General features: G+C 34.6%; 1 protein-coding gene across 3 annotated transcripts in view; it reads right to left on the reverse strand.

The window, feature by feature from the left end:
- Positions 1-14,251, reverse strand: part of UTRN (utrophin) — a 484,838-nt gene that overhangs the window by 291,391 nt on the left and 179,196 nt on the right. For all 3 annotated transcript variants that reach the window (XM_044917202.1, XM_044917200.1, XM_044917201.1), the window contains exons 33-36: positions 9,950-10,120; positions 5,219-5,398; positions 2,796-2,924; positions 2,315-2,485 (exon numbers count right to left, since the gene is read on the reverse strand). In XM_044917202.1, the coding sequence (XP_044773137.1) occupies positions 2,315-2,485; positions 2,796-2,924; positions 5,219-5,398; positions 9,950-10,120 (651 nt within the window). The remainder of the gene's footprint in view (positions 1-2,314; positions 2,486-2,795; positions 2,925-5,218; positions 5,399-9,949; positions 10,121-14,251) is intronic.

Consider the following 14,251-nt stretch of genomic DNA (forward strand, 5'->3'; position numbering starts at 1 on the left):
GCTAGCATTTATTTGAGTTGACTTTAATTTCATTCATTCATAGAGCAATGATTTTATCTATTTGGGCTTCTCTGAGTTACCCATTTTCTCCAAACTCCAGCCAAAGACGTGAGCAAGTGTGCAAGTAACTGTGGCTCCCTGGAGTGCAATGGGAGGATTCTGAGATCGCATACGAGCACAGCAAGAAATAGTGCCAAGATCTTTCTGTGCCGCGGCCACGGAAAGAAGAAAGGCCACCACCGACTACAGGTCTATCCCACAGAATGTCTCCCAGGTAACCTTCCCCCATAGAATCCCCTTTGGATTTTGATACTCAAACTCTGAAAAAGTACATATTTCTCAATGCAGTATTTTCAGATAGTATCACTATAGAAAGACTTTATGTTTATATGACTCAACTCAATGTAATAACTTTAATAAAACTAACATGAAAGAAAATAACGAGGTGTTGGCTGAACATGAGGAAATGAGCACTTTCACACTGATTATTGAAGTAGAAATTGGCACAAACTTTTGTAGAACTCTTTGGAAAAATCTATTTGATGGTATTTATATGCACAACTCTTAGAACAATTTCAAGAAATTCTAAGAATTGACCCTAAAGGGCATATTAACAAATGAGCAAAAAGACATGCATAAAAGGATCTTGACAATTCAATATTTATAAAAGGACACTAAAAGTGGAAAACTGACTTACAAAAGTATAACAGATCATATAATGGAACACCCCATAGCTGTTGGAAACTATGTCAAAGGAGAATATATAAAACAATATAAAAATTTTGATATTTTCATATCACATAGATAAGAGTAAGAGTAGACATGTATGCCAAAATGTTAACAGAAGTTATTTATGGGGACAATAATTTTGCTTCTTTGTACTTCCTCTCACTCCATCCCTATGTCTCATGCCTTACTCTTTTAAACCAGGAAAACACTCCTATATACCTTTTGAAAAGAAAAGTAGGGAAGTAAGGTCAAAGCTAAGGAAGACAAAAGTTAAAGCAAGTTATTTGTTTGTTTTCCTTAAGTTGTGAATAACCTAAATATATTCATGAGCTATGAAAGATAGTTTGGCCTATTATGTCAGATATTTCAAATTAAAGCAGACTAGACAATGTTTACTTCTTACAAAAAAAGAGGATCCTTCCTCTTAGATAATTTCCATACACACCACTCTCAAGAGGTAGAATTAGCCAAATACTCAAAAATGCCAACCCATGAGCCCAGCTGGGATCCTGAAAACCTCATAATCCTCTGTCAGAATGAACACCTGGTTTGAATGACCCCCAAAATCAGCTATGCTATTTTGTTTTTTGCCTAGCAAACCATCGAAATGTTCTCATCTTTTCAATTTAACATTTACTGAGCCCTCGCCACACTCCAGGTCTTGAGAACACTACAAATAAATGCTTCCTTCCCTCCCCCTCAGGAAACAAGGGAAATAAGAAAGAGAATTAGTAAGATACATACAGAGAGAAAAATTATAATAAGGAAGCATAAATAAAAACTTTTTAAAGGAAAACTCTTACTTATTATCCTCTTATTTAAATTTATAAAGCCCTTTTTCAAATTTAAAACAGCAGATAGTAGCTTTTCTGCATTAGTTCTAAATTGTGAAATTTCTTGTAATTTTTGATGCAATAAAACAAAAAACCAGTTCACAAGCATGTAGTGTGCACAAATTTATAAAGTATGACTACACAGTAATGGGTTTAATATTCATGCCTAGCTTGGAAATGAGTCTTAATTTTTTTTTAAAGATTTATTTATTTATTTATTTGAGAGAAAGAGAGAGAGAGAGAGAAGGGGGAGGGGCAGAGAGGGAATAGGGAGACAGAGACTTAAGCAGCCTGTGCTGGGCACAGAGCCTGAAGTGGGGCTCGATATCACAACCCTGAGATCATGACTTGAAGAGAAACCAACAGTCAATCACTTAACCAACTGAGCCTCCCAAGCACACCCACCTTTTATTTATTTATTTGAGAGAGAGAGAGAGAGAGAGAGAGAGAGAGAGAGTAAGCTCGGTGTGTAGGGGCAGAGGGGAGTCTTATTATTTTATAGCCAATTTTAACTTCTGATTGAGACTTTGAAAGCTTTTCTCAAATGGTTTATTTTCTTCAATACTAATTTCCTGTTGTCTCTCCTTCATATGCAAAATCACAAATAAATAAGGACTGATGCTCCACTCAAAGAAAAAGTGATTAAAATCATTTTAATTCAGAACTCTTTGATGTATTTACCATATAATCACCTATCATTGAGATACATGTCCACACGAAAAGTAGTTTTATATTAAAATATAATTACTCACCTTGGCACTTTTGATATGTTGAGACACCTTTTCAAAGTTTCTATTCAGTTCAGCTAATTTTGGTTCTACAAGTTCCCTGCTTGAGCCTCCACGTGCATTCATCAAAACAATGGCTTGATCACGGACATTTTCAACTTGGAGGGTGGCATCATCTAGCTCAGATATTAAACGCTAATTGCAAGAAAACACAAAATTATCATATGGGAAAAATCAAAACCAAAGATGGGTATGATGCCAACTCAGAATTAAAGGTAGTTTAAATGAATTTCTTGGATCCCTGGAGAAGACTTTAGAATAATCAATTTAATGAAGACCTGTTCATATAGGATTCATATGAGACCTCAGTTTCTCCCACCAAAATAAAAACTAATGAATCTACTGCAAGGGAAGAATGAATGCACAAATAACTTGGAGCACTAGAGAAAGACCACACCAAAACCTTCCACTCCCAGAAGTGTTACTGATGCTCTGTGTTCGGTACCTTCACAATTTCTTCCCGTTTACTTGCTGGTTTTTTTTCAATCTCATCCAACAGAGCTTCAGCTTGATAAAGCCAGGTACTTATGTGAGCAACATTTCCGTCAAATATTTCCAACTGGTTCTGATGATTCTAGAAAGGAATTAATGAAATGCTGATGCAATCATATGCAATATTTACGACAATAATCTTAGATGACGTTTAAAAGACCTCTGAAAAGCCAAATGTATACTGAATTTCAAGATAGGTTTCCGTCTTTCTGCGAAGCTCTTTCCCAGTGAATAAATCTCATTCCTGAAAATGCACAGCTATGGTTACATACTTTTTAAATTTATTTGATTTAGACCTCAGTACAGTCAAAAGGTGAAGAGGGATAAAAGGTGAAACTTTCTTTTTCAATTTCATTTTGTTTGTCTCCCTTATTCTTCATTCTTGTAAGTAATTTCATTTATCCCCCTTGATCATATTCTTTAAAAACTCACTTAAAAAGTAGTAATATAAAAGAACGATTAAAACATGGGTTGAAAAAGATTCTGCCTGCTCAGTGGACTGACTGACTGGCAGGCCTGTGGCTTGTCAACTCAGTGCCATCAGCACTTAAAAGTTCAGCTGGTACAGACCTCACATTTCCTGAAGCAGGACAGAAATGTGATTGAGAGAATAAATGTGAAAACCAGAAGAAAACAGTAAAGCCGCTGCACTTAAAACAAAGCAAAATAGCTGAGACTAAGGCAAGAATTCAGGACTTGATCAAAGAGATTAGGGAAGCCTTTGGATGAAATTAACAACTTTTAAGAACTATATTTTATAGGATAAACTAGAAAAAAACCTTAGAAGTATTTAAAATACAAGAAAAAATTATTAATCCATAATATGGGAGAATAGTTAAGAAAATGAGAACCTGTAAATGAGAAAAGTTTGGAAAGTGATCTTGGGTATGAAAGAAAGAAAAGAAAGAAAGAAGAACTGATGACCACCTGACTTATTTAATGTTAAATGTTCTAGGGGCACCTGGGTGGCTCAGTCAGTTAAGCGTCTGCAGTTGGCTCAGGTCATGATCACAGGGTTCCTGGATAGAGCCCCATGTCCAGCTCCCTGCTCAGTGGGAAGTCTGCCTCTCACTTTCCCTCTGCCCCTCTTTCTCATTCATGCTCTCTCCTTCTTCCTCTCTCAAATAAATAAAATCTTTTTTAAAAATGTTCTAACAGGACTATAACGGTATTATTTGAAAGGAGAATTTGGAAGGTACAGACTGAAGAATATAGAAGTAAGCTGTGAGAATGTGGAATAAAGTTAGTTTCAATAAAAATGAATATATAAAATATTTAATGAACAGACTCTATGAGCCAAGAGTTTCATATTCTTTATTTAACATTTAACAACTCTGTGAGATACGTTCTTTTATTCTGATTTTATATATAGGGAAATTAAAATGTAGCAATATTTAAGTAATTTACCAAAGTTTTGCAGGTAGTGAGTTGTGAATGAACTCTAGATAAAAAGCTGACAGATCAAGATATGAGCCCATGAGCTTCAATGCCCTACACATTCTGATTTCAGTAAATGCTCAACTACACAATAATTTATTTTTTCTGTCTCTATTTATTACCCAGTAATTCTATGAATTTGAAAAAAGTCCTACTTAGATATGTCAAAACAAAATTATAATTTATAAATGAAACACCCTCTATGGGAAGAGAGAGGGAGGTCGCCATATATTCATTGTTAGTATAAGAGGGACAGAAAACCACTGTGAAATTTAAATGGTCACTATTTCCATGAAATAATTAATAGTTGGCATAACCAAAGGCTGATAACATACAACCTTTAATAACTAGCATAAACATCATCATGATATCTAACATTGGTTATTTTAAGTATAGTTATATAGTCAAATATCCACGTTTTATGTCATATAATAATCACAAAAACTGTATGAGGTAGAAATTATAATACTGTCCATTTTACATACGAGAAAACTGAGATTTAGAGAGTATTTAAGTGACTTCACCAATGTCACCCCCCAGTAGTCAAAATTTTTACTTAGGCCATCAGATGTTAGTATGCCATTATTAGAACATTATAAACATTATATACATGGTTTATGATCGCATAAAAATTAAATACAATATCAAATCATTACACTATAACAAATGAGGTATGTTTACTAAGATATTAAAGTACACATTTCTATGTATATCACAAATGATTTACTACTTAATAGAGACATTTTTAACTCTTTCTGGTTATTATCTTTTCAAAGGAAAGAAATAACATGTAGTCTGTCTAATGAAATTAATTCACTTGAAGCAAAACATTACTGTGACACAGAGAAAACAGGACTTAAGATTCTAATCAGAGCTGTATTGGCTTTTAAATAATTAAAGGAGAAAAGACTTCATTGTTAAATTTTCCCCAAAACATACCATTAATGTATTGCACCAATCCTCTGTCCATGTACGGACTCGGCTACACCCGGCGTTAAGTACACAGAGCCTCTCCTCTAAAACAGGCTCACTGCCCTCGATCAAGTTCTTCAGGGCAGCACTACTCTCAGTGATGGTATTTAAATCAGCTTTTCTCTTTTCCAGATCCTTCAGAATATTCTAGAAAAGAAAAACACCAAGATCCACTTGATCTTGCAGAACATTATAAAAGCTTTTTGTTTTTGTTTCAAGATTTTATTTAAATTCAAGTTAGTTAACACATAGTGTAGTATTAGTTTCAGGGGTAGAATTTAGTGATTCAGCACTTGCAGATAACACCTAGTTTATAGAATTTTAATTTTTTAAAAACTTTTCTTCAACATATGCATAGTAGTCCATGACTCCCATAGATAATTCACAATATGTCAAAGGTTTCCAAAACTCCACATCTGATTGATATGTTGAGAGTTCTTAACTTCCTCATAAAAATTAGAACATTTAATTATGCAAATACAAAAAAGTAACAAATTCAGTTGTGAAAAGGTAATCATTTCATTAATTTTAATGTAGTACAAATGCTACTTATCACCCACAATCACCAAGTATCTTCATCATAGCTTTAGACATAAAGAATCAATTTTATTTTCAAAGCAGAACTATCCCAGAAGTCACAATTTTCAAAATTTTATAATGAATTTATGTCCTAGACTACTACAGGAAACTACTGATGTGTACTACATTTATTTGGAAGGATAATACCCTGTACTAGGTGACTTAATATATAATCTGTTGTATCAGCATTATAAAAACTATTTCATCTTAGCTAAATCATAGGAAAACTAGCACATCTAAGCTGTAGTCATATAGTTGCCATATGCAAAGATAATACTCTGGGTGGTATAATGATAACTTGATTTGCACATTCATAAGGTTTGACCAGGCAGAGCAATACAGTGAAAATGCTGGATTCCAAAATTAAAACTACAAAGTTCTAAAATCAAAAAGTAACATGAGCATATCTACCCACCCCACTGCTTTGTACCTTTTTTAGCCAACATTTAAACAAATCATTTCAAGGAGCTCATTTATATTTAATTTCACATCATTAAATTATATTTTGGAAGGCATAAAAATTGCAAATTCCCAGATGAGTCAAGGTTTAAACATTCACTTGGCCACATCAAATACTGGTATATTTATAAAGGCACTAAAATGTTTCTTTTAAATGTTCTTCTCCAGAAGGGAGAAGAAAAAAAAAAAAAAAACCATGGCCAAGCTCTGTGCAGTTAAGACTTTCTACCTACCTTCACAGGGAATGTACTGATTGACTAGAACAGTCTTTAAGAACTATACGAAATAATTAAGTACAAGTAATTAAATGCAAACAGTACACACAACTATCTACGCTAATAGACTGTATTGTAAATAAAATGACTACACTGAAAATAATATTTAAGCTACTGAATAAAAATGCTGTTAAAGTTCAGGAATGAAAATGCTATTTAAATTTTTACATTGAAAAAATTTTACATAGGGCGCCTGGGTGGCTCAGTTGGTTAAGCGACTGCCTTCGGCTCAGGTCATGATCTTGGAGTCCCGGGATCGAGTCCCACATCGGGCTTCCTGCTCGGCAGGGAGTCTGCTTCTCCCTCTGACCCTCCTCCCTCTCATGCTGTTTCTCATTCTCTCTCTCTCAAATAAATAAATAAAATCTTTAAAAAAAAAAGAAAAAATTTTACATAATTTTTAAGTGCAAATACATTAAAATGTTGTGAAATATGAATGTTTCTTAAATCTGAAAACAACATTGAAAAAGTGGGTGATTATGTTATATACTGATGTTTCATTTGATTTACTCTAGTGAAGAGAATGTGCTGTGAATTTGTGATTTGTATTTACCATCTTCATTATTTCAAACCTGAAATAAGATTAAATGGGAATTTTAAAATGAATAGCACCAGAAGAGACGATCTTACCATTGTTTTAAAAGCCTTTACCTTAAAAAATAATGAGAATCAACTAATTGAATTGAATTGATGTGAGTAAACAGATGATTAAAAATTAAATATGTGAAAATCAGTATCACCTATGTACAAGCTATAATTAGTAAAAATAGAGAAAAAGCATACTCTTTATACACCTATAAAAATAAGTATGTAGGAATAAACATCTTTGCATACATATATAATGTTTCTGAAGAAAAAAACCAAAGCATTATGTAGTAATGTAAAAAAATTGGGGGGGAAAAATGAAACATACCACTTACTAAGAAGACTTATAACAAAGATATTGTTTCTCCTCAAAACAAATCTATAAATTTATGGCAATTCAAACCAAAATTTCTAACAGAATTTTTAAAATAATTTCAGACTAATATTTCTTAAGTTTATATGAGTATACACAAAAAAAACCCAGAAACATGAAGACAGGGAATCCATTAACTACATGTTGACATACATTATGAAGCCATATAGTCGAACAGTTGAAGAACAATTCAGAGGGTCAGATCAGTGAAGCGGAAAACAGAGAAAAGCAACAGGCAAAAAGAATGTATGAATTTAGCATGTCAAATCAGAGAGGAAAGGATGATAAATGGTTAACTATTTGGTCCAGAAGGATTAAAACATTAAAGGTAAAAGATGAAACTATAAAAGAGCTAGAAAAAAATATAAGTAAAGAATTATATAACCTTGGAGCAGAGTGTAGTGTTGGAGTTTCCAAGCACTACAGACAGATACAGTGAAGAAAAAGATGAATTTTATTCTTTAAAAAATATATAATACAGTGGTTTAAAAAACAGAAAACAGAAAGGAAACTGCAGAGGCAAAAAACAAAAAAACAAAAAAGAAAAGAAAAGAAAAGAAAAATGCAACACACAACACACTAAGCATTTATTATTATGGTAGGTAAAGAGCTCTAAATTAAAAGACCAAAAATGGTCAGAAATACAAAAAGGCAATTTTTTCTTAAGGAGGCTCCATGCCCAGCGTGGAGCCCAATGTGGGCTTGAACTCACAGCCCTGAGATCAAGACCTGAGCTGAGATCAAGAGTTGGATGCTTAACCAACAGGTACCCAGGCACCCCAAAAAGGCGATTTTTAAAAAAGAGCTACAAATGGCTTCTAAACTTTGGAAAATGTTGCAATTAAATAACCAAAACATGATATTTGCCTACCATCGAGCAAGCAGGAATTCTCACTCACAGCTGGTGGGTACAACATTTCCGAAGGGCAATTTCATAATGTGTATAAGAATTTTAAATGGGTATATCCCTTGACCAATATTTTTAAGGCTAAGAATTTATCCTTAAGAAATAATCATGAATATATGTTATGATTTAGCTTCAAGTATATTCATCACAGCATTTTTTACAATAGTGGAAATTGGTAATAATTTAAATGGACATGAATAGAGGAATGGCATAAGAAAAAATACCTCTCCAATGTGTGATACAAAACCCCTGTAGGTAAAGAAAAATATTAAAGATAAAAGTTTTTAAAACAATGTTAAGAAACATTAGACACAATATAATTACTTTTAAATGTTTCTGTCTGTGCATGTTTATATATGCCTATGAAAAACAAATGAAAATGGTGTATTCTTTGAGTATAAATGATTTTTGCTTTTGCCTTTTTTCATTACACTGTGCAAATGTCATTCAATTAGCTTATATGACTTAAGTTATTAATAAGAAAATAATGGTTTTCAAAATGTATTGTACAAAGAAGATAATATTTCCTTGAAAAAGTTAAATTTAACAAAAAGTTTGATGTCTTTGCTTTGCATTCATTGACAAATTCCAATATTCCTCCTATCCTTCCTCCATCTCTTTCTCCAGATCCTTGTCACATCACACAGACCACGGCATAATTATACTTTTCATGAGCTATTGTAATGCCTCATATCTTGACTCTCTTTCAACTGTTACCTCTACAAAATGTTCAAATTAAGAAATGGTTGCATCCTCCATGACCTCATAGCACCTGCTCTCCACATCCCACAAGCAAACACCTGTAGATGTCAACACTGATATTTGTGGCTCTATACACATTTCCATCACAGTATTGATCATTTATATTCAGGACTTATCTCTAGTATACATGCTTCTTTCTTAGGAAGCAAATTTAGGAAAAGAGAATGCCTTCAATTAAAAAAAAAAAGTAGTTTCTGTTCCATTCAATTCTTTGTCCACCTCAAAAGAGAATCAGCAAATCTGTTCTCTAACCTCTGATGTCAAAATAACTACAGAGTTACAGAAAACTCCTGGATCTTTCATTGATTTTTTTTTTTTGAAAATTCTGTTCCTATGCTCTTTCCATCAGTTCGTTTGCAATAGAAAATTTAGTTACTGGTATAAAAGTTATCACAGAAGAATTAACAAATAAATTCAATTCAGCACAATACTTTGTGAAAAATGAACACTCAAAAAATATCACCAATTGTGAAGGTAATGATTAGAATGTTTTTAAGTACCACATAGGCACAATACCTATGTAGGCCCTACTGATGATCCATGTGAGTTTAATGCTTTTGGAATCAAGATAAAAATATCTTCTTAAAATTATTGTCTTTCAAAATAGTCTTTTCTTTTTTCTTAAGACAGAAGTCGAAAAAATAATGGAAAAAAGAAAAGGCTATATTTAACATGAAATGGAGATAAATGACATCCTGAACAAAATGCCACAGGAGACCCTGGCATAATATTGGCAGGTAACCCAAACTACAACTTACTTTAGCCCAGGAGATTTCTATATCCAAGTCCCCAAGCAAGCCTTCTGATGTGGATTTCTGTACCAATTCAGCTTCAATAACAGAAAGCCATTCAGAGAGAGAAGCAGTCTCTTTCTTCATTTTCCGGGCCAACTGTGATGCTCTTTCCAGGTCCTGTTTTCCCTCTGTCACCTAAAAAGGAGAAAGAGAGAGAGAAAAGAGAGAGGGAGGGAGGCAGAGAGAGGGAGAGAAGGAGAGAAGGAGGGAAAGAGGGAGGGAGGAGGGGGAAACAGAGAGAGAGGGAGGGAGAGGAGGGAGAAAGAAAAGGAAAGGAAGAGGGAAAAGAACATGAAAAGAATGAATCCAAATAATAACTAAAGATCCAAACTATTCATACTTAACCCCCAAGACATACATAACCTTTATCTCTCCCACCTGGAATCACTCCATTCTTGTATTTCCACAAGGGGACAATATACTACAGAGGTTAACTGTCAAGCAACCCTGGGTTTTCATTTTAGCTCTTCCCAATCACTTTCTAAGTGACCTTGGTAGAGGCATAGCCCTCAAAAGGTTGTTATGTATCAAATGAGAAAGATACATGCACAGAGGGCTTGGCCCAGCCCTGGTAACAAAGTTAAGGAATCAGTAAATGATATCTTTTATCATTTTGAACAGAAGATGCCCTACAATCCTCTCAAGAAAGAATTCTGTTTAAAAAACACACATATATACCTTATATTCTAGAAATTTGAGCAGGAAATAGTATGGTTTTCATAATTATGTTTTGCAATTAACTACTTAACTTAAAACATAATAAATGGCTATGCAACATAAACCTTCAGTATTATTTTGTTTTTGTGGTTGACAGAAAGCAAAATGAACTGAACTAACATTTACCAGGCTCTTAACATAGCTCCCATATCACGCTGAAGAATCTTACACATGCTGTGCAGTAAGACCCTCCGCAGCCTCTACTTTGCAGGTCAGGGCCGTGAAGCTTAAAGGGGCCAAGGCTACGATCAGTGGGACACGGCCGCTGGATTGAGCTTGGTCTGACACTTTACATTACATGATGGTATGCTCTAACAAAACTATCACTCATAATCTAACGCTGAGATAGCATTTTTAAGGGTATCACAACACAATACATATATAAACGTGTTCTTTTTATGTGCACATAGGTAGAGATAATTCGCATTACCTAAGTAGCAGAGTGTAAGTCATGTATGGGATAAAATTTTCTTAGATGATAAAAAGACTGAATTTTCTTAATAAGTATGTGGAATTACATTTCTTTTTTTCTGGTCCCCTAGATTCAATTTTATTCTTTCGTACCTCAAGGATTATTATTAAATTCCTTCTTAAAAGTCAAATATTTTTCTCTACAGAGTTTAATTAGAATTCATGACCTTAAATTAATAGTCCCTCAATGCAGACTTCAGGAGACAAATACACGAATTATATTAAAAGATATTAGGTATTCAGAGGATCTCATCTGATCTTGACATGCCCAGGCAGTTACACAATCATCATAAAACTTAATGCTACCAAAGATTTGTATATACCAGGAAGAAAATAATTTACAGTTCAACAAAAACTCTTCTCAGTCTAACCAATACATTTTGAGATGTATGCATTCTGAATTAGGCAGTATCAACTTGGAGAGATTCTACCTAATCATTTCTCCTTTCTCCCTCTTAGATATTCAATCATTCCCTCTTAATAGGAACATCCCCATCAGCTATGAAATATACTCAGGTCTTGGGGCACCCGGGTGGCTCAGTCAGTTAAGCGTCTGCCGTCGGCTCAAGTCATGATCTCAGGGTCCTGGGATCGAGCCCTGCATGGGGCTCCCTGCTCAGCGGGGAGTCTGCTTCTCCCATCTGCTTCTCCCTCTCCCTCTGCCCCTTGAGTATATACATACTCAAGTCTCTTATATTTAAAAAAAAAAAAAATTATCCTTCTTTGGCTCCATCTACCCTAAGACCTTCCTCTCTCCTATCTCTCCCTTACCAATCCTCTAAAGCATTTTCTTACCTTCCCCACATTTCTTACCTCCTCCCATCCTGCCTTCTACCCCTATCACTCCACAGAAATTGTCTTTGCTGACTCAGCTCAATAATGACTCCAAAGGCAACAGATCTAAATGGACATCTTTAAGTGGACATCATTTTTTATGCTCAATAATTCAAAACCAGTGCCTCTACCCATTCTCAAAATGCCCTTTTCCCCTGGCTTCCCAGCCCCAGCACTCTCCTGGTGTGCTAACACTTCTAATCAATGCATTTATCATCTCCCATAGTTACCTTTTTTTTTTTTTTTGGTAGTGAAAATACTTAACATCTATTCTCTTAGCAGATTTCAAGTATACTTATGGAAAACAGTATGGTGGTTCCTCAAAACATTAAAAATAAAACTACCATATGATCCAGTAATCCCACTTTGGTGTATATATCCAAAGGAGATGAAATCAGTGTTTAGAAAAGATATCTGCCTGCCCATGTTCACGGCTGCGTTACACACAGTAGCCAAGATGTGGAAACAACTTAAATGTCCACTGATGAACAGATAAATAAAATGTGGCACAGATATACTTCAGTTTCTTTTGCAAACACATCTTCCTCAAATTTCTTACTAAATGATCTAATTCCTCAAGACCTGGTTCAGGCCCTTTTTTTTTTAATTTACTTAAAAATTATTTTTAATTTATTTTTTCCAGTTTTATTGAGATATAGCACTGTATAAGTTTAAGGTGTATAGCACAATGACTTTACTCACATATATTACAAAATGATTACCACAATAACTTTAAACATCCATCATTTCATACAGATACAAAAAAAAAAAAACAGAAAACTTTTTTTTCCTTGTGATGAGAACTCATAGGATTTACCCTTTTCACAACTTCCCTATGTACATAAACAGTAGTGTGAGCATAGTCAGCATGTTGTACATTATATTCCTAGGGCTTATGTACCTTGTGACTGCAAGTTTGTTCCTTTTGATCACCTTCATCCAATTCCCAGACCCACCAGCTCCCCACCTCTGGTAGCCACAAATCTGATCTCTTTTTCTGTGAGTTTTGTTGTTGTTGTTTTATAGATTCCAAATAAAAGTGAGATTATATATTATTTGTCTTTCTCTGATTTATCTCACTTAGCACAATGAGGGCATTGTGCTAAGTGAGTTAAACCATATATATATATGCACACACACACCATATCTTCCATATCCATTCTTCCATTAATGGACACTTAGGTTGTTTCCATGCCTTGGCAACTCTAAACAGAGCTACTATGAACATGAACATGAGAATGCAGATATCTCTTCAATGTAGTATTTTTGTTTCCATCAGATATATACCCAGAAGTGAATTACTAGACCATACTGTAGCTCTATTTTTAATTTTCTGAGGAACCTCCACACTGTCTTCCACAGCAGTTGCACCCATTTACAATCCTACCAACAGTGCACATCCTTTCCTCCACATCCTCACCAGCATTATCTCTTTCTATTGATACTACCCATCTAACAGGTGTGAGGTAGTATCTTATTGTGGTTTTGATTTGCATTTCCTTAATGATTAGTCATGCTTGAGTACCTTCTCAGGTACCTATTGACCCTTCATATATCTGCCTTGGTACAATGTCTATTCAGATCCTCTGCCCATTTTTAATTGGATTATTTGGTTTTTTGCTATTGAGTTGTATGGATTCTTTATATATTTTTGATATTAACTCATTATCATATATATGATTTGCAAATATCTTTTTCCCATTCTGTAGGTTGTCTTTCCATTTTGCTGATGGTTTCTTTTGCTGTGCAGGAGCTCTTTAGTTTGATGTAGTCCCACTCATTTATTTTTTATTTTGTGGCTTGGATAGGCTTTTCTTTTCTCATTATATCTTCTCCCTAGACAATCTCATCACCACTGAAAACTTTAATTACCATCTCTATGCAGATGACTCATAAAATTCCTAGCTTCAGCCCAGATATAGTCTCCAGACTTGAATAACTTTCTGAGTACCTGATATATTCAATTCACTCTCACAAAGGCACTTAACTTGTGAACATGCCCAGTACATACTTACGACTTTGCCATGTTTCCGCCTTTCCTTCCAGTGCCCCCTCCCAATGACGGTACCATGATCTTCCATGTAACCAAGCCAGAAACCCAGGGGTCATCCTTCATCTCCTCACCTCCTGTACTCCCACATCCTAATCCATCATCAACTCCTACTCACCTCACTTCTTAAATGTGTCTAAGTCCATCTGCGCATGCCACCTCCACTGCCCCACCCTCATTAATGCCCCCATCAT

The sequence above is a fragment of the Neomonachus schauinslandi genome, chromosome 8 (genome assembly GCF_002201575.2).
Source record: "Neomonachus schauinslandi chromosome 8, ASM220157v2, whole genome shotgun sequence".
In the NCBI taxonomy this organism is placed as follows: Eukaryota; Metazoa; Chordata; class Mammalia; order Carnivora; family Phocidae; genus Neomonachus; species Neomonachus schauinslandi.